At 51.7% G+C, this 17,886-nt stretch overlaps 1 protein-coding gene across 1 annotated transcript; it reads left to right on the forward strand.

Annotated features, from left to right (window-relative positions):
• LOC114674141 (adenylate kinase isoenzyme 1) lies at positions 1–17,331 on the forward strand. The gene is made up of 5 exons (XM_077979894.1): positions 1–66; positions 433–616; positions 2,975–3,174; positions 16,645–16,839; positions 17,197–17,331. The coding sequence occupies exons 1-5, from the start codon at positions 1–3 to the stop codon at positions 17,263–17,265; spliced, it is 714 nt and encodes a 237-aa protein (XP_077836020.1). The 3' UTR covers positions 17,266–17,331.
• The last annotated feature ends 555 nt before the right edge of the window (positions 17,332–17,886 follow it).

The raw sequence follows: 17,886 nt of genomic DNA on the forward strand, positions 1-17,886 counted from the left end.
ATGGCAACCTTCTTAGCCACTGTGGCCGCCTCAATGCGCAGTCACTTATGCTCCTCGGCGGCTATGGTCACCTCAAAAGGGCCACCACGGTCCCTTCTTAGACTCAGCAAACCCAGGCCGAGTCTGAGATAAACTAACCGGCCTCTGTCGCTGGCGCTCTTTTATACAACACAGTTAACTTCATCAAATGGGGGGCCGCCCTCCCTCGTGACGTCACACCCAAGGACCGCGGGGCATCCTGGGTGGGGAGAGGGAGAAGAGTCCTCCTTGCGGGCCCCCAGGCACTTTGCGCATGCGCCATATCGCTCTGGACCGGGGTTGGGGAGGGCCAAGAAGGCCGCGTCACCATAGCAACCGAGGCCTACTCCGGTTGGGTCGAACCGCTGCTTGGCTCCCCATGGGCCTGTTTGGGGTTCATTTCCTCCCCCGAAGGAATGGACCCCGTCATTGTCGCAAAATGACCGGGGCGGGGACCCTTGTGACGTTGTGCGGAGCCAGGAGGGGTCAGAGCCTGGGCGGGGTCGGGGAGCGACCACCCCAAGGCCTGCTGGCTGGATGGGTCTCTGCAAGTCCAAGCTGCCCGAGATGGGCAGGGCTCTGAGGCCCCAGGAGAAGGGTAACGTCGCGGGGGCGGCTGGCTGGCTTCCTGGGGGGAAGGGAAGGAGGCTGCAGAGAACAGTAGGGAGATGCAGGATCCCCTACCCCGTTCCAGGCATGCACACACGCCCCAGTCATGGCAGTAACACAACTGCGCATGCTCACGGCGCAACCATTCATTGCTCCACTTCGGAAATACTCGAGCACCTCCTGGGTTCGGGGCCCCGCAAGGTGAATCTGTCAAACCAGCTCCCAACGGAGGGTTACAGTGTCCTCTCGAGGGTTACAGTGTCCTCTCGAGGGTTACAGTGTCCTCTCGAGGGTTACAGTGTCGTGGGGGAGACAGACTCATAACATGGGAATCTACAACCCAGGAAGGAGCAGGAGAAGCACAGTGGGCTCTGAGGGCTCAGAGAAGAGGGGAGGTTTCAGTTGGGCACTGAGGGATGCATAGGAGTTGGCTAAGCAAAGGGAAGGGGAGCAAGACACAAAAATTGGGCCATGAACTACAGACACTGTCGATGTGTCTGGTTTCATTTATTCCTCATCCACCACTAAATGTCAGGAACTGCCAACTCCTAGGAATATAGGAATGAGGGAGGCAGAAATAGTCCTTGCCCTCATGGAGTCGAGTCTGGCATGGAGGAGACAAGAACGAGTAAACGGCCGGGCACGGTGGCTCACGCCTGTAATCCTAGCACTTTGGGAGGCCGAGGCAGGTAGATCACCTGAGGTTGGGAGTTTGAGACCAGCCTGACCGACATGGAGAAACTCCGTTTCTACTAAAAATACAAAATTAGCCGGTCGTGGTGGCTCATGCCTATAATCCCAGCTACTCGGGAGGCTGAGGCAGGAGAATCACTTGGACCTGGGAGGCGGAGGTTGTGGTGAGCAGAGATCGCGCCATTGCACTCCAGTCTGGGCAACAAGAGTGAAACGCCATCTCAAAAAAAAAAGCAGGAAGAAGAAAGAAGAAGAAGAAAAATATAAAAAGAACAAGTAAACAGGGAAGATCATGACTGACTGTGGCCATTGCTGTGGAGGAAATAGGTGTCTGAGACAAGGAGTGATGGGGGGAATCTCTAGACAGAGGCTAGAGAAGGCCAGATGGAAGTTGTGGCCAGAAGGAACTGGGGCAGGCAGGGATTTTCCAGGCAGAGGAAACAGCAAAGGAGAAATGAGTTTCAAATTCAAAGAACTGAAGCTCCCTGGGGCTGGGACAGAGGAAAGGGGAGTATGGGATGGGGCTGGGACAGAGGGAAGGGGAGTATGGGATGGGGCTGGGACAGAGAGAAGGGGAGTATGGGATGAGACTGGGACAGAGGGAAGGGGAGGGGCTGGGACAGAGGGAAGGGGAGTATGGGATGAGACTGGGACGGAGGAAAGGGGAGTATGGGATGGGGCTGGGACAGAGGGAAAGGGAGTATGGGATGGGGCTGGGACAGAGGAAAGGGGAGTATGGGATGGGGCTGGGACAGAGGAAAGGGGAGTATGGGATGGGGCTGGGACAGAGGGAGGGGGAGTATGGGATGGGGCTGGGACAGAGGGAGGGGGAGTATGGGATGGGGCTGGGACAGAGGGAGGGGGAGTATGGGATGGGGCTGGGACAGAGGGAGGGGGAGTATGGGATGGGGCTGGGACAGAGGGAGGGGGAGTATGGGATGGGGCTGGGACAGAGGGAGGGGGAGTATGGGATGGGGCTGGGACAGAGGGAGGGGGAGTATGGGATGATGCTGGGAGCATGGGTAATTCCCTGCCTCTCTCTGAACCTCAGTTCCCTCCACTGTAAAATGGGATGATAGAGTTCTCAGGATGCTTTAAGGAGATGCCATGTGCGAAGGGCCTGTCCTGCTCAAGTTCACATCATTTTTTTTTTCTTCTTTTTTTTTTTTTTGAGACAGAGCCCTGCTCTGTTGCCCAGCCTGGAGTGCAGTGGCACAATCTCGGCTTACTGCAACCTTCGGCTCCTGGGTTCAAGCGATTCTCCTGCTTCAGCCTCACAAGTAGTTGGGATCACAGGCGTGCGCCACTACACAAGCTAATTTTTTTTTGTATTTTTAGTAGAGACAGGGTTTCACCATGTTGGCCAGGCTGGTCTCAAACTCCTGACATCAAGGGATCCACCCCCACCTCAGCCTCCCAAAGTGCAGGGACTATAGGTGTGAGCCACCGAACCTAGCCTCAAGTTCACATCTTCATCCAAGCGGTACAAACACACAACGTGCCTGGCTATACCCTTGAGAACAGAAACATACCTCCAAGATGCCACCCTACAGCAAAAGAGAGTATGCCAAGAGACTTTGTCCAGTGTCACCCAGGGACACCTGTGCCCCTACAGGCACTAACCCATCTCCTTCCCTCTTCCTGGGTGCCACAGACATCCTCAAGTCCCCTCTGATCATCTTCGTGATGGGCGGCCCAGGCTGTGGCAAAGGGACGCAGTGCAAGAATATGGTGACCAAGTATGGCTTCTGCCACGTAGGGCTGGGCCAGGTACTGCGACAGGAGGCTCAAAGGAGCACGCAGCAGGGCCGGCAGATCTGTGACATCATGCTGCAGGGGCTCCTGGTGCCCCCGGTAGGAGCTGATGGGAGGGGGTAGGAAGGAAGGGGGTACGTTGGGACAGCCACCCACCAGGAGGGCTCACAGGACCCAGAAGGTTGCAACTTCCCACGTGGCTATTGCCTTGCTGCACTAAGCTTTCATTTCCTTATCTGTGAAGAGGGGAGATCCCATCAAAAGGCTGTAGGGGTCTGGCCCAGTGGCTCACGCCTGTAATCCCAACACTTTGGGAGGCCAAGGCGGGTGGGTCACCTGAGGTTAGGAGTTCAAAACCAGCCTGACCAACATGGAGAAACCCTGTCTCTACTAAAAATACAAAATTAACTGGGCGTGATGGCGCATGCCTGTAATCCCAGCTACTCGGGAGGCTGACGCAGGAGAATAACTTGAACCCGGGAGGCGGAGGTTGTGGTGAGCCGAGACTGTGCTATTGCACTCCAGCCTGGGCAACAAGAGCAAAACCCCATCTCAAAAAAAAAAAAAAAGAATCACTCACTAGGGAAGCTCTCGCTGTTTGGTGAAGTGGAGGGTGCCCCATTCGTGAATTGCAAATAAAAGTCAATTTGAGCTAAACAAAAAATCACTCAAGGACAGGCACAGTGGCTCATGCCTGTATTCCCAACACTTTGGGAGGCCAAGGAGTTTGAGACCACCCTGGGCAACATAGCAAGCCCTATCTCTTTTTTTATTTTATTTTTTTTTTTGAGGCAGAGTCTCGCTCTGTCACCCGGGCTGGAGTGCAATGGCGTGATCTCGGCTCACTGCAAGCTCCGCCTCCCAGGTTCACGCCATTCTCCTGCCTCAGCCTCCCGAGTAGCTGGGATTACAGGTGCCTGCGACCACGCCCGGCTAATTTTTTTGTATTTTTAGTAGAGACAGGGTTTCATTGTGTTAGCCAGGATGGTCTCGATCTCCTGACTTTGTGATCCGCCCACCTTGGCCTCCCAAAGTGCTGGGACTGCCCCCGGCCCAAAACAATACATTTTAAAAAGTTAGCTGGCACTGCAGGGAAAAGGTATATACTGAAAATGAACCAAAAAAAAAAAAAAAAATTTAAAAAAGAAAAAATTCAGCTGGGCATGGTGGCATGAATCTATAGTTCCAACTACCTGGAGTCTGCAGTGAGAAGATTCCTTGAGCCCAGGAAGTGGAGTGCAGTGAGCCATGACTGCACAACTGCTCTCCAGCCTGGGCGACAGAGCAAGACCCTGTCTCAGGAAAAAAAAAAAAGAAAAAGAAAAGAAAAGAAAAAAAAGTTCCAGGCGTGGTGACTCATACCTGTAATCCCAGCACTTTGGAGGCCAAGGCAGGTGGATCACAAGGTCAGGAGTTCAAGACAAGCCTGGCCAACGTGGTGAAACCCCTTCTCTACTAAAAATACAGAAATTATCCAGGCGTGGTGGTGGGTGCTTGTAATTCCAGCTGCTCAGGAGGCTGAGGCAGGAGAATCGCTTGAACCCGGGAGGTGGAGGTTGTGGTGAGCCGAGATCGTGCTACTGCACTGCAGCCTGGGTGATAGACCCAGACTCAGTAAAAAAAAAAAAAAAAAAAAAAAAAAAAAACGCCGGGTGCGGTGGCTCATGCCTGTAATCCCAACAGTTTGGGAGGCCAAGGCGGGTGAATCACTTGAGGTGAGGAGTTCAAGACCAGCCTGGCCAACATGATGAAACCCCATTTCTACTAAAAGTACAACAACAACAAAAAAATCAAAATTAGCCGGGCATGGTGGCACACACCTGAAATCCCCAGCTACTCAGGAGGCTGAGGCAGGAGAATCTCTTGGACCCGGGAGGTAGAGGTTGCAGTGGGCCGAGCTCATACCATTGCACTGAGGTCTGGGCAACAAAGTGAGACTCTGTCTCAAGAAAAAAAAAAAAAAAAAAAAATTGGCTAGGTGTGATGGCTCACGCCTGTAATCCCAGCACTTTGGGAGGCCAGATCACCTGAGATCAGGAATTCAAGAACACCCTGGCCAACATATTAGTGAAACCCCATCTCTTTTTTTTTTTTTTTTTTTTGTTTTCTTTTTTGAGATGGAGTCTGGCTCTGTCGCCCAGGCTGGAGTGCAGTGGCCGGATCTCAGCTCACTGCAAGCTCCGCCTCCTGGGTTTACACCATTCTCCTGCCTCAGCCTCCCGAGTAGCTGGGACTACAGGCGCCCGCCATCTCGCCCGGCTAGTTTTTTTTTTGTATTTTTTAGTAGAGACGGGGTTTCACCGTGTTCGCCAGGATGGTCTCGATCTCCTGACCTCGTGATCCGCCCGTCTCGGCCTCCCAAAGTGCTGGGATTACAGGCTTGAGCCACCGCACCCGGCGTGAAACACCATCTCTACTAAAAAATACAAAAATTAGCTGGGCATGGTGGTGTACACCTGCAATCCCAGCTACCTGGGAGCTGAGGCAAGAGAATGGCGTGAACCCGGGAGGCAGAGGTTGCAGTGAGCTGAGATTGCGCCACTGCATTCCAGCCTGGGCGACAGAGTGAGACTCTATCTCTTTAAAAAACAAAACAAACAAACAAAATCACTCAACAGAATTAGCTAGTATTTATTTCCTTTGTCACCCCGTGAAGCCGCTTCCTCAACCGGAAAAGGAAGGGAACCCCAGTACCTGCCTCACGACATGGTGATGATTAAGGTACGGCCGGGCGTGGTGGCTCACGCCTGTAATCCCAGCACTTTGGGAGGCCGAGGCTCCCAATCTGACCTCAAGTGATTTGCCCGCCTCAGCCTCCTAAAGTACTGAGATTACAAGCCTGAGCCACCACGCCGGCCTGTTTTTTTTGGATGGTAAAGACAGGGTCTCACTCTGTTGCCTAGTCCGGAGTGCTGTGGTGCGATCATAGCTCACTGCAGTGTTGACCTCCTCCCACTTCAGCCCCCCAAGTACTTAATTTCTTTTTTTTCTTTAAGACGGAGTCTCTCTCTGTTGCCCAGGCTGGAGTTCTCTGTTGCCCAGGCTGGAGTGCCATGGTGTGATCTCGGTTCACTGCAACCTCTGCCTCCCGGGTTCCAGTGATTCTCCTGCCTTAACCCACTGAGTAGTTGGGATTACAGGCGCCTGCCACCATACCGGGCTAATTTTTTTTTTTTTTTTTTTTGGTATTTTTAGTAGAGATGGGGGTTTCTCCATGTTGGCCAGGCTGGTCTCGAACTCCTGACCTCGGGTGATCCACCCACCTCGGTTGGCCTCCCAGAGTGCTGGGATTATAGGCATGAGTCACCGCGCCTGGCCAAGTATCATTTTTTTTTTTTTTAATTGTTTGTAGACATAGGTTTCCTCTATGTTGCTCAGGCTGGTGTCTAACTCCTGGCCTCAAGCAATCCCCCCCTTCAACCTCCCAGTGTGCCGGGAGTACAGGCATGAGACCCTGCACCTTCCTGGGAAACGGAGTGTTCTATTATCAAGGGAAGGTCAGGGTGTGGGAAGTTTCTGGAACTCTGAAAACGAGTTAAGGAGCTCTCTGAGGGCAGGGAGGAAGTCATTTCAGTATCTTCCTGCCCAGCTCCTGGTATGTGGTGGGTGAACCATTTGCCCACTGAATAGCGTGTGGGTTTAGCTCCTCCCTAGGCCACACAGAGGGATTCGTGTTGTTCATTCAACTGTTTACGCAACCACCTGTCCCCGAAGTGTTCTTAGAGCAAGCCCTGCCCTCGGGGCTGGGGTTACAGAGTTTACAGGATGCTGACATCAGAGTGGGAAAGAGAGGCACGGAGTCATGCCAAACAAAGACATTTCTGGGCCGGGCACGGTGGCTCACGCCTGTAATTCCAGCACTTTGGGAGGCCAAGGTGGGCGGATCACCTGAGGTCGGGAGTTTGAGACCAGCCTGACCAACAGGGTGAAACCCCCTCTCTACTAAAAATACAAAAAAAAAAAAAATTTAGTCAGGCATGGTGGTTCACGCCTGTAATCCCAGCTACTTGGAAGGCTGAGGTACGAGGATCACTTGAACCCGGGAGGCGGAGGTTGCAGTGAGCTGAGATCGCGCCACTGTATTCCAGCTTGGGTGACAGATCGAGACTCTGTCTCAAAACAAACAAACAACAACAACAACAACAAAAACCCACAAAGGCATTTATGATAGCAGTTAAGTGCGGTGAGGAATAGAAAACAGAGTGACATTTGGGAGGAACGAGTGTGCTCTTTCGGGCAGGGTGGGCTGGATGGTAGCCTCCCTGACGTGGATACACTGGGGCCCTGAGTGGAGGATGAGGAACTGGTGCTGGGAAGGTTGGAGTAAATTTCTTCAGGTGATTTTCACACTTCAGCGTGGTTTTTGTGCAAGCAGCTGTCTGAACACATGAACAGTGATGATACTGCGGCCCGAACAAGAAGGAATCTTTTTGATTCCATTTGGAAACAGTTGAGCAGGAAAAGAGAGGCCGGGTGCAGTGGCTCATGCCTGGAATCCCAGGACTTTGGGAGGCCAAGGAGGACAGATGGCTTGAGCCCAGGAGTTCAAGTCCAGCCTGGGCAACATAACAAGACCTCTGTCTCTACAAAAAAATTTTAAAAATTAGCCAGGCGTGGTGGTGCATGCCTGGAGCCCCAGCTATTCAGGAGGCTGAGGTGGGAGAATTACTTGAGCCCAGAAGGTGAAGGTCACAGTGAGATATAATTACACCATTGCCCTCCAGCCTGGGTGACAGAGCGAGACCCTGTCTCCAAACAAACAAAAACAAAAAACAGGAAGGAAAAGAGAAGAGAAACTGTCCGTCAGGCTACAGACCTTGAAGCTTCTCTGAGGATTGCTGGATTCCAGTTAAAATACCTTTCGATTCGAGACCAGCCTGACCAACATGGAGAAATCCCATCTCTACTAAAAATAGAAAATTAGCCGAGTGTGGTGGTGCGTGCCTGTCATCCCAGCTACTCAGGAGGCTGAGGCAGGAGAATGGCTTGAACCCAGGAGGCAGAGGTTGCAGTGAGCTGAGATCATGCCACTGTACGCCAGCCTGGGCAACAAGAGTGAAACTCAGTATCAAAAAAAAAAAAAGGGCCGGGCGCGGTGGCTCACGCCTGTAATCCCAGCACTTTGGGAGGCCGAGGCGGGCGGATCACAAGGTCAGGAGATCGAGACCACGGTGAAACCCCGTCTCTACTAAAAATACAAAAAAAAATTAGCCGGGCGCGGTTGTGGGCGCCTGTAGTCCCAGCTACTCGGGAGGCTGAGGCAGGAGAATGGCGTGAACCCGGGAGGCGGAGCTTGCAGTGAGCCGAGATCGCGCCACTGCACTCCAGCCTGGGCGACAGAGCGAGACTCCGTCTCAAAAAAAAAAAAAAAAAAAAAAAAAAAAAAAAAAAAAAAAAAACCTTTTGAAGAAGCACTTTGATGGAATCAAAGGTCATGGGGGCCAGGGCAGCTGTCCCCACCTGCAGGTGGGGGCCCTGCCCTTTGTTCACACCTACAAGCAAGGAATTCTGTTGGGCTCATAATTCTCGTTGTGATGGGGTTAAAGGGCAAATCTCAGGCCCTCGCCTCAAGACTGGGAGTTCTCCGAGGGCAAAGGCTGGGCTCATTCATTTCTATGCCCGCCCCAGCCTCAGGCCAGTGCCCGGAAGAAAGCAGGTCCCCAGCTCCACCAGTGTCTTCTAAATCTCAGAACAGAGGCTCCAGACCGTGGCGTGGGCCCCTTTGGGTCCACCAAAGTGTTCGGTTTGGACTTTACAGCATTTCGCATTTTCCTTTTTGGATTCACGGCCAACATTCGACAACAGGGAGCTTCCACATCAAAACTCCCAGCTTCTCTTGAAAACCGACTGACTTGGCAACGCAGGGCCTGCACGTCCCCATGGCAACAGCTGCGTGAACGCTTCCTGAGCTTTTATTGAGCCCAGCTCTGTTCTCAACACTCTGCACGGATGAACTCATCTTCTGGAACGTTCCAGGCATTAGCATCCCGATGTTTTGCAGAGTGATCAGGGAACTGCAACAGGGTCACACAACGTAGGTGGGGGAGGCAAGGCGGAAGCCCAGGCAGCCCCACTCCTTGGGCCCATATTTTTTAACTTTTTATTTTATTATAGATATGGGGGCCAGGCCCGGTGGCTCACACCTGTAATCCCAGCACTTTGGGAGGCTGAGGTGGGTGGATCACCTGAGGTCAGGAGTTTTGAGACCACCCTTGTGTGATGGCCAACATGGTGAAACCCCGTCTCTACTAAAAATACAAAAATTGGCCGGGCGTGGTGGCTCATGCCTGTAATCCTAGCACTTTGGGAGGCCAAGGCAGGTGGATCACTTGAGGTCAGGAGTTCAAGACCAGCCTGGCCAACATGATGAAACCCCATCTTTACTAAAATACAAAATTAGCCAGGCATGGTGGTGAGTGCCTGTAATCCCAGCTACTCGGGAGGCTGAGGCAGGAGAATCACTTGAACCAGGAGGCACATGTTGCAGTGAGCTGAGATCGTGGCACTGTGCTCCAGGCTGGGCAACAGAGCCAGACTCCCTCTCAAAAAAAAAAAAAAAAAAAAAAAATAGCTGGGCTTGGTGATGTGAGCCTGTAATTCCAGCTACTCAGGAGGCTGAAGTAGGAGAATCTCTTGAACCTGGGAGGCAGAGCTTGCAGTGAGCAGAGATTGCACCACTGCACTTCAGCCTGGGTGACAGAGCAAGATTCTGTCTCAAAAAAAGGGGGGGTCTTGCTGTGCTGCCCAGGCTGGTCCTGAACTCCTGGCCTCAAGCTCCCACCTTGGCCTCCCAAAGTGCTGGGATTACAGGCGTGAGCCACCACGCCCAGCCACCAAGGCCCCAATTTTATTTCCTCTGCTGTGCAACTGACTTTGCCACAGTCACTGCCACAGGCATTTGAGTCTGCAGTGGCCTTGCCTTAGAGTCTGTCCATTAGTTCCTAGTAGCACAGCATCCCTGGAGCCTGAAACACAGACCATGCCTAGCCCCATCTGGGACCCCAGCTGGCTCATGCGTCTTTGTTTGATGCATTTTGGTGCAGCAGGTCTGGCTTGATGATGGATCCCCAGGACGGAGATCTCCGTGCACAAGAACACGATGTGCAGGAAGCGTGTGTTGATTCCCGTTACGATTCCCACTGTCCTGTATACTCCAGACACCACGGGGGGCCGTCCCGGATCAACCCACTGAAATCCACGGGAAGTCAAGGCTGCACACAGCCTCAGCATTCCAGGGAAACTCTCGCCCCTATTTTACAGATGCAGAAACCAAGCCCTAAGGAGGAAGGGTTGCCTCCTCTTAATTAAAAGTTGTAGGGCCAGATGAGGTGGCTCATGCCTGTAATCCCAGCATTTTGGGAGGCTGAGGCAGGTGGATCGCTTGAACCCAGGAGTTCCAGACCAGCCTGGGCAACATGGCAAAACCCCATCTGTACAACAACAAAAAAAAAAAACAAAAAAAATTAGCCAGGTGTGATGGCGAGCACCTGTGGTCCCAGCTACTAGGGAAGCTGAGGTGGGAGAATTGCTTGAGCCCAGGAGAGTTTAGTGAGCTGAGATTGTACCACAGCACTCCAGCCAGGGTGGCAGGAGTGAAACCCTGTTTCAGAATAAATAAATAAATAAAATACGTGTTTTTGTTTGTTTTTCTTTCTTTCTTTTTTTTTTTTTTTTGTTGAGAGAAGTCTCGCTCTTGTCCCCCAGGTTTGAGTGCAATGGCTTGATCTTGGCTCACTGCAACCTCTGCTTCCCAGGTTCAAATGATTCTCCTACCTCTGCCTCCCAAGTAGCTGGGATTAAGGTGCCTGCCACCGCGCCTGGTTAATTTTTATATTTTTTTTATAGAGATGGGGTTTCACCATGTTGGGCAGGCTGTTCTCGAACTCCTGACCTCAAGCGATCCCCCCATCTCGGCCTCTCAAAGTGCTGTGATTATAGGCGTGAGCCACCTCGCCCAGCCATGATGTCTGAATTGATGGAACTGATGGTCATGTAACATCAAAACCAGCCAATTGACATTGATATATATTTGTTTATACAGTTACCTGCATGTGGAGATACCATTGTCTTTTTTAAAAAAAAAAGGTTGCCAGGCATGGTGGCCCACACCTGTAGTTCTCGATACTTGGGAGGCTTAGGTGAGATGATGGCTTGAGCCCAGGAGGTTGAGGCTGCAGTGAGCTGTGATTGAGCCACTGCACTTCAGCGGAAGTGACAGAGTGAGACCCTGTCTCACAAAACGAAACAAAACAAAACAAAAAACGGATCACGCGAGGTCAGGAGTTCAAGACCAGCTTGGCTAACATGGTGAAACCACATCTCTATGAAAAATACAAAAATTACCTGGGCGTGATGGTGGGCGCCTATAATCCCAGCTACTCGGGAGGCTGAGGCAGGAGAATCGCTTGAACCGGAAGGTGGAGATTGCAGTGAGCCAAGATTGCATCATTGCACTCCGTCCAGCCTGGACGACAGGGTGAGACTCTATCTAAAAAAAAAAAAAAAAAAAAGAGAGAGAGAGAGAGAGAGAGAGAGATACAGGGTCTTAAGAAAAGATCTGGGCCGGGCGTGGTGGCTCAAGCCTGTAATCCCAGCACTTTGGGAGGCCAAGACGGGCGGATCACAAGGTCAGGAGATCGAGACCATCCTGGCTAACACGGGGAAACCCCGTCTCTACTGAAAAATACAAAAAAAACTAGCCGGGCGAGGTGATGGGCGCCTGTAGTCCCAGCTACTTGGGAGGCTGAGGCAGGAGAATGGCGTAAACCCGGGAGGCGGAGCTTGCAGTGAGCTGAGATCCGGCCACTGCACTCCAGCCTGGACGGCAGAGCGGGACTCCGTCTCAAAAAAAAAAAAAAAAAAAAAAAAGAAAAGATCTGTCACTGGGGGGAGGGAGGAGGGATAGCATTAGGAGATATACCTAATGTAAATGACGAGTTAATGGGTGCAGCACACCAACATGGCACATGTATACATATGTAACAAAGCTGCACGTTGTGCACATGTACCCTAGAACTTAAAGTATAATTAAAAAAAATAACAACAACAGCAACAAAAAATATATATACAAAAAGCAAGAAAGAAAAGACCTTGCCGGGCGCGGTGGCTCACGCCTGTAATCCCAGCACTTTGGGAGGCCGAGGCGGGCGGATCACAAGGTCAGGAGATCGAGACCACGGTGAAACCCTGTCTCTACTAAAAATACAAAAAATTAGCCGGGCGCGGTTGTGGGCGCCTGTAGTCCCAGCTACTCGGGAGGCTGAGGCAGGAGAATGGCGTGAACCCGGGAGGCGGAGCTTGCAGTGAGCCGAGATCGCGCCACTGCACTCCAGCCTGGGCGACAGAGCGAGACTCCGTCTCAAAAAAAAAAAAAAAAAAAAAAAAAAGAAAAGACCTGTCACCCCGGCTGGAGTGCAGTAGCGGAATCACGACTCACTGCAGGCTTGAACTCCCTGGCTCAAGTGATCCTTCTGTCTCAGCCTCCTGGGTAGCTGGGACCATAGGCCACCTCTGTTTTTCTTTCTGATGCTAGAGTGGTCACATCTTGGGCTACCAGGAGCAATTTCATGTTGATGCTGGTGTCCTTTTGGGTTGAATGCTGCTTTTTTTTTTTTCTTCAAAACAGAGTTTCACTCTCTGCTCACTGCAAGCTCCGCCTCCTGGCTTCACGCCATTCTCCTGGCTCAGCCTCCTGAGTAGCTGGGACTACAGGCGCCCACCTCTGCGCCCAGCCAATTTTTTGTACTTTTTTAGTAGAGACGGGGTTTCACTGTGGTCTCGATCTCCTGACCTCATGATCCTCCTGCCTCGGCCTCCCAAAGTGCTGGGATTACAGGCGTGAGCCACCGCGCCTGGCTCCATTTTTTGTATTTTTACTAGAGATGGTTTCACTGTGTTAGCCAGGATGGTCTCGATCTCCTGACCTCATGATCCACCTACCTTGGCCTCCCAAAGTGCTGGGATTACAGGTGTGAGCCACCGTGCCTGGCTGTGGTTGAATGATTCTTGTTTTCTGGTACAAGACTTTAAACTCCTACTTTTTTTTTTTTTTTTTTTTTTGAGACAGAGTTTCATTCTTGTCACTCAGGCTGGAGTGCAATGGCACGATCTCAGCTCATTGCAACTTCTGCCTCTCAGGTTCAAGCAATTCTCTCGCCTCAGCCTCCTGAGTAGCTGAGATTACAGGCGCCCGCCACCACACCTGGTTAAATTTTGTATCTTTAGTAGAGATGGGGTTTCACCATGCTGGCCAGGCTGGTCTCAAACTCCTGACCTCAGGTGATCCATCCACCTCGGCCTCCCAAAGTGCTGGGATTACAGGCATGAGCCACCATGCTCAACCTCGTTTTCCTTTAATATGTAGGCCCTCTGTATCTATGGGGGTTTGGTTCCAGGACCTGTCTCAGATACCAAAATCCATGGATGCTGAAGTTTTTTTGTTTGTGTGTTTTTGAGATGGAGTTTCGCTCTGTCGCCAGGCTGGAGTGCAGTGGTGCAATCTCGGCTCACTACAACCTTCGCCTCCCTGGTTCAAGCGATTCTCCTGCCTCAGCCTCCCGAGCAGCTGGGATTACAGGTGTGCACCACCACGCCCGGCTAATTTTTTGCATTTTTAGTAGAGACGGGGTTTCGGAAACCACGTTGGCCAGGCTGGTCTCAAACTCCTGATCTCGTAATCTGCCCACCTCGGCTTCCCAAAGTGCTGGGATTACAGACGTGAACCACCACACCTGGCTGCTCACGTTTCTGATATAAAATAACATAGTAGTGGCCAGGTGTGGTAATCACACCTGTAATCCCAGCACTTTGGGAGGCCAAGGTGGGAGCCCAGGAGTTTGAGGCCAGCCTGGGCAACATAGTGAGATCCCATCTCTAAACAAATTACATATTCAGACAGGGCGCGGTGGCTCATGCCTATAATCCCAGCACTTTGGGAGGCTGAGGCGGGTGGATCATGAGGTCAGGAGATCCAGACCATCCTGGCTAACACAGTGAAACCCCGTCTCTACTAAAAATACAAAAAATTAGCCGAGCGTGGTGGTGGGCGCCTGTAGTCCCAGCTACTCAGGAGGCTGAGGCAGGAGAATGGTGTGAACCCGGGAGGCAGAGACTGCAGAGAGCTGAGATAGTGCCACTATACTCCAGCCTGGGTGACAGAGTGAGACTCCGTCTCAAAAAAAAAAAAAAAAATTACATATTCGAAGAGCTAAATAATAAAATACCGTGGTATTTGCCTAGAACCTATTATCACCCTCCCATATACTGTAAGTCATCTGTAGATGACTTGTAATACCTAAAACAATGTAAACGTTATGTAAATAGTTGTTATAATGTATTGCTTAGGGGATAATGACAAGGAAAAAATTCTGGGCTGGGCGAGGTGGCCCACGCCTGTGGTCCCAGCTGCTTAGAAGAGTGAGGTGAGATCGCTTGATCCCAGGGGTTCGAGGCTGCAGTGAGCTATGATTGCGCCACTGTACTCCAGCAAGACCCTGTCTCAAATTAAAAAAAGAATTTTAATTTGGACATTATGAGGTATGGGGAAAAAACCAGACCCTGTCTTTAAAAAAAAAAAAAAAAAAGTCTATACATGTTCAATACAGGGGCAACTTGTTTTCCAAATATTTTCTTTTTTTTTTTTTTTTTTTTTAATTTTCTGAGACAGTTTCCCTTTTGTTGCCCAGGCTGGAGTGCAATGGGGCCATCTCGGCTCACTACAACCTCTGCCTCCCGGGTTCAAGCGATTCTCCTGCCTTAGCCTCCCAAGTAGCTGAGATTACAGGCGCCCGCCACCACGCCTGGCTAATTTTTTGTATTTTTAGTAGAGACTGGGTTTCACCATGTTGGCCAGGCTGGTCTCAAACTCCTGACCTCAAATGATCCGCCCGCCTCGGCCTCCCAAAGTGCTGGAGTTACAGGCCTGAGCCACCATGCCAGCCCTTTTGTTGTTGTAGTTGTTGAACTTTGCCATATATCCAGAAGATCTCACATTAGTGTAAAGAGATCTTCCTTGTTCCTTTTTTTACAGCTGTGTAGTATTCCATTGTTTGGCCACGCCATTGTATATTCAGCCAATCTCCTATGGGCCATAAATTACTTTCAATCCTTTGCCACTACAGACAATGACACATTAAATAATAACCTTTGCATGTCATTTCACCTTTTTGCTAGTATCCTTGAAATAGATTAAGGGTGCAATAGCTGGATTAAAGAGAAATGCATAATTTTGCTAGCCATCGCCAAATTCCTCTTCATTTTACATTTACAGCAAGACCTACAAAACATGCTGCCAAGGTTTTGGATTTTTGTCAACCTGTGTAGGTGAGAAGTGGTATTTCAGTGTGGTTGTAATGAGCATTTCTCTGGCTACAATTGAGTGTTAATATCTTTTGCAAAGTTTAAGGGCCACACTGGGCACAGGGGCACATACCTGTAGTGCTAGCTATTCAGAAGGCTGAGGTGGGAGATCGCTTGAGCCCAGGAGTTCAGGGCTGCCGTGAGCTATGATCTTGCCACTGCGTTCCAGCCCAGGCAAGGGTGAGACTCTGTCTCTAAAAATACAAAAAACTTGAAAAGTGTTTTGTTGTCTTCTTCAGTGAACTCTTTATATCTCTATAACAGGTTGTTGACTTTTTCCTTCTTCTGTTTGTTTGTTTTGTTTTTGTTTGTTTTTTTGAGGCAGAGTCTTGCTCTGTTGCCCAGGCTGGAGTGCAGTGGTATGTAATCTCTGCTCACTGCAACCTCCGCCTCCCGGGTTCAAGCGATTCTCCTGCTTCGGCCTCTCCCGAGTTGCTGAGACTACAGGTGTGCACCACTATGCCTGGCTAATTTTCCTGTTTTTAGTAGAGATGGGGTTTCACCATGTTGGCCAGGTTGGGCTGGAACTCCTCACCTCAAGTGATCCACCTGCCTTGGCCTCCCAAAGTGCTGTCATTACAGGCTGAGCCACCATGCTTGGCCATTGCATCACATTTGGATCACATTACAATTGTAAACTAGTTTGGGAAGACTCAGCTCCTTTATAATGTTGAGTCTTTCTATCCAAGAATATATATCTGATCCTTTTGTGCAAGTATCTTTTTGAGTCACTTAAGAATATTTTACTTTCTAGGCGCAGTGGCTCACACCTATAATCCCAGCAATCTGGGAGGCCAAGACGGGAAGATCACCTGAGGTTAGGAGTTCGAGACTAGCCTGACCAACATGGCAAAACTGCGTCTCTACTAAAAGTAGAAAAATTAGCTGGGTGTGGTGGTGTGCACCTGTAATCCCAGCTACTTGGGAGGCTGAGGCAGGAGAATGGCTGGAACCTGGGAGGAGGTGGTTGCTGTGAGCGGAGATCTTGCCATTGCACTCCAGCCTGTGGGACAGAGTGGGTCTCCCCATCCATCCCTCCGTCCCGTCCGTCCCGTCCGTCCTGTCCCGTCCCGTCCGTCCATCACCAGGGCGTCCTGATTATTTCTTATACCTGCCCATGTAATCCTAGATACCAGGTTTCCAGGGAAACCAGGGTTCTGGGACCACCGTGCCTGGAACCTCCTCATCCAGCCCCCTTGTTTGGGTTCCCAGGTGGGCCGGACCCCCAATGTCGTCATTATATTTCACTGCTCCATGGAGACGATGGTCCGACGAGTGCTACACTGGGGCCAGATGAAGCACCGGGCAGACGACTCGGAGCTGGCCATCTGCCAGCGCCTGGACACGCACTACACCTTGTGTGAGCCAGTCTTGACCTTCTACCAGCAGAAGACCCTGCTCCGAAATGTCGGTGCTCCCCGCTTCTGGCTCACTACACCCCAACCCCTAGGGAACAAGTCCTGCTTCAACAGCCCAGGGTCACCTGGGCCTGGTCCTCGCTTTCCTACCAGGTAACCTGGGGGATTCCCATTCCCCCAGGAAATGCCCTGGGAACCCAGCCTCAGCTCACGTGGGCAGGCGATGGGACGCTGGTGGGGCCTCCCTGCACGCCCTCACACAGCAGTCAGCAACACAAGCTTTCCTGACCGTGTCCCCACTCTCTTCACGTGCCTGCCTCTGGGATTTTCCCAGGATCTGAGCGGGAGAGGGTGACGTCCCTGCCGTGGGGCCCAGACCTGACCCCTGCGGCTCCCCCTTCTCTAGATCCTGGCAGAGGAAGCACCAGAGAACATCTTTGCCAAGCGCTGCTCTGTCATTGAGAGTCTGCAGTGAGATGGAGGAGCTGGGGGCGGGCCTTGCCCCTCACCAGAACCCGTGCAGGACGTGGGAGGGGTGCGTGCCTAGGAGATGAGACCTCCAGAAATGAGGGATGATGCCCCCTGTGATTCCAGAGCAACAGCTTCCCCTTCCCTGGGTCTGCTTCCCCATCAGGCAGGTTGGCCAGGGGCCACCAAGGAACACGCCCCACCAGGCCAGGTGCCTGGCACACCTGCATGGGTTGGGGGGCTGTAAACAGCCCACCCTAGAGACCACATCTGTTACTGGAACCTGCTGGGGCTCTCACCGGGCCTGTGAGCACAGGACATTTGAGATGAAGCCAGTTTTAAATGCTGGCATTCAGCCACAACCTCAGAGACCCCGCAGCTGCATGGGGAGTTACAAGATGCCCGCCCAGGTCCAAACAGCTCAGGTGGACCCTCGGTGCCCTCTCCCACCTCACATCCGGTCCCATCACCCACCGAGCATTGGCACGGACCTGGCTCCTACCTCAGGGCTCTGAACGTTAACAGGCCAGAGGACTTCCTGTGGCAACAGCCCATCCATGGGAACACTGGTCCCTGAGGCCCTCCTGAGCGCCTTGCTCCCCAAGGTGCTGGAAGGAAACTGGGTTGG

This window comes from Macaca mulatta, chromosome 19 (genome assembly GCF_049350105.2).
Source record: "Macaca mulatta isolate MMU2019108-1 chromosome 19, T2T-MMU8v2.0, whole genome shotgun sequence".
In the NCBI taxonomy this organism is placed as follows: Eukaryota; Metazoa; Chordata; class Mammalia; order Primates; family Cercopithecidae; genus Macaca; species Macaca mulatta.

What these genes read in the sequence shown, in the direction of transcription:
- LOC114674141 (XM_077979894.1), top strand. Translation starts at nt 1, where the DNA reads ATGGCAACCTTCTTAGCCACTGTGGCCGCCTCAATGCGCAGTCACTTA. An exon ending in TATGCTCCTCGGCGGCTATG is followed by an intron (nt 67 to 432) that starts GTCACCTCAAAA and finishes CCTCCCCCGAAG; the next exon opens with GAATGGACCCCGTCATTGTC. An exon ending in AGAAGACCCTGCTCCGAAAT is followed by an intron (nt 16,840 to 17,196) that starts GTCGGTGCTCCC and finishes CCCCTTCTCTAG; the next exon opens with ATCCTGGCAGAGGAAGCACC.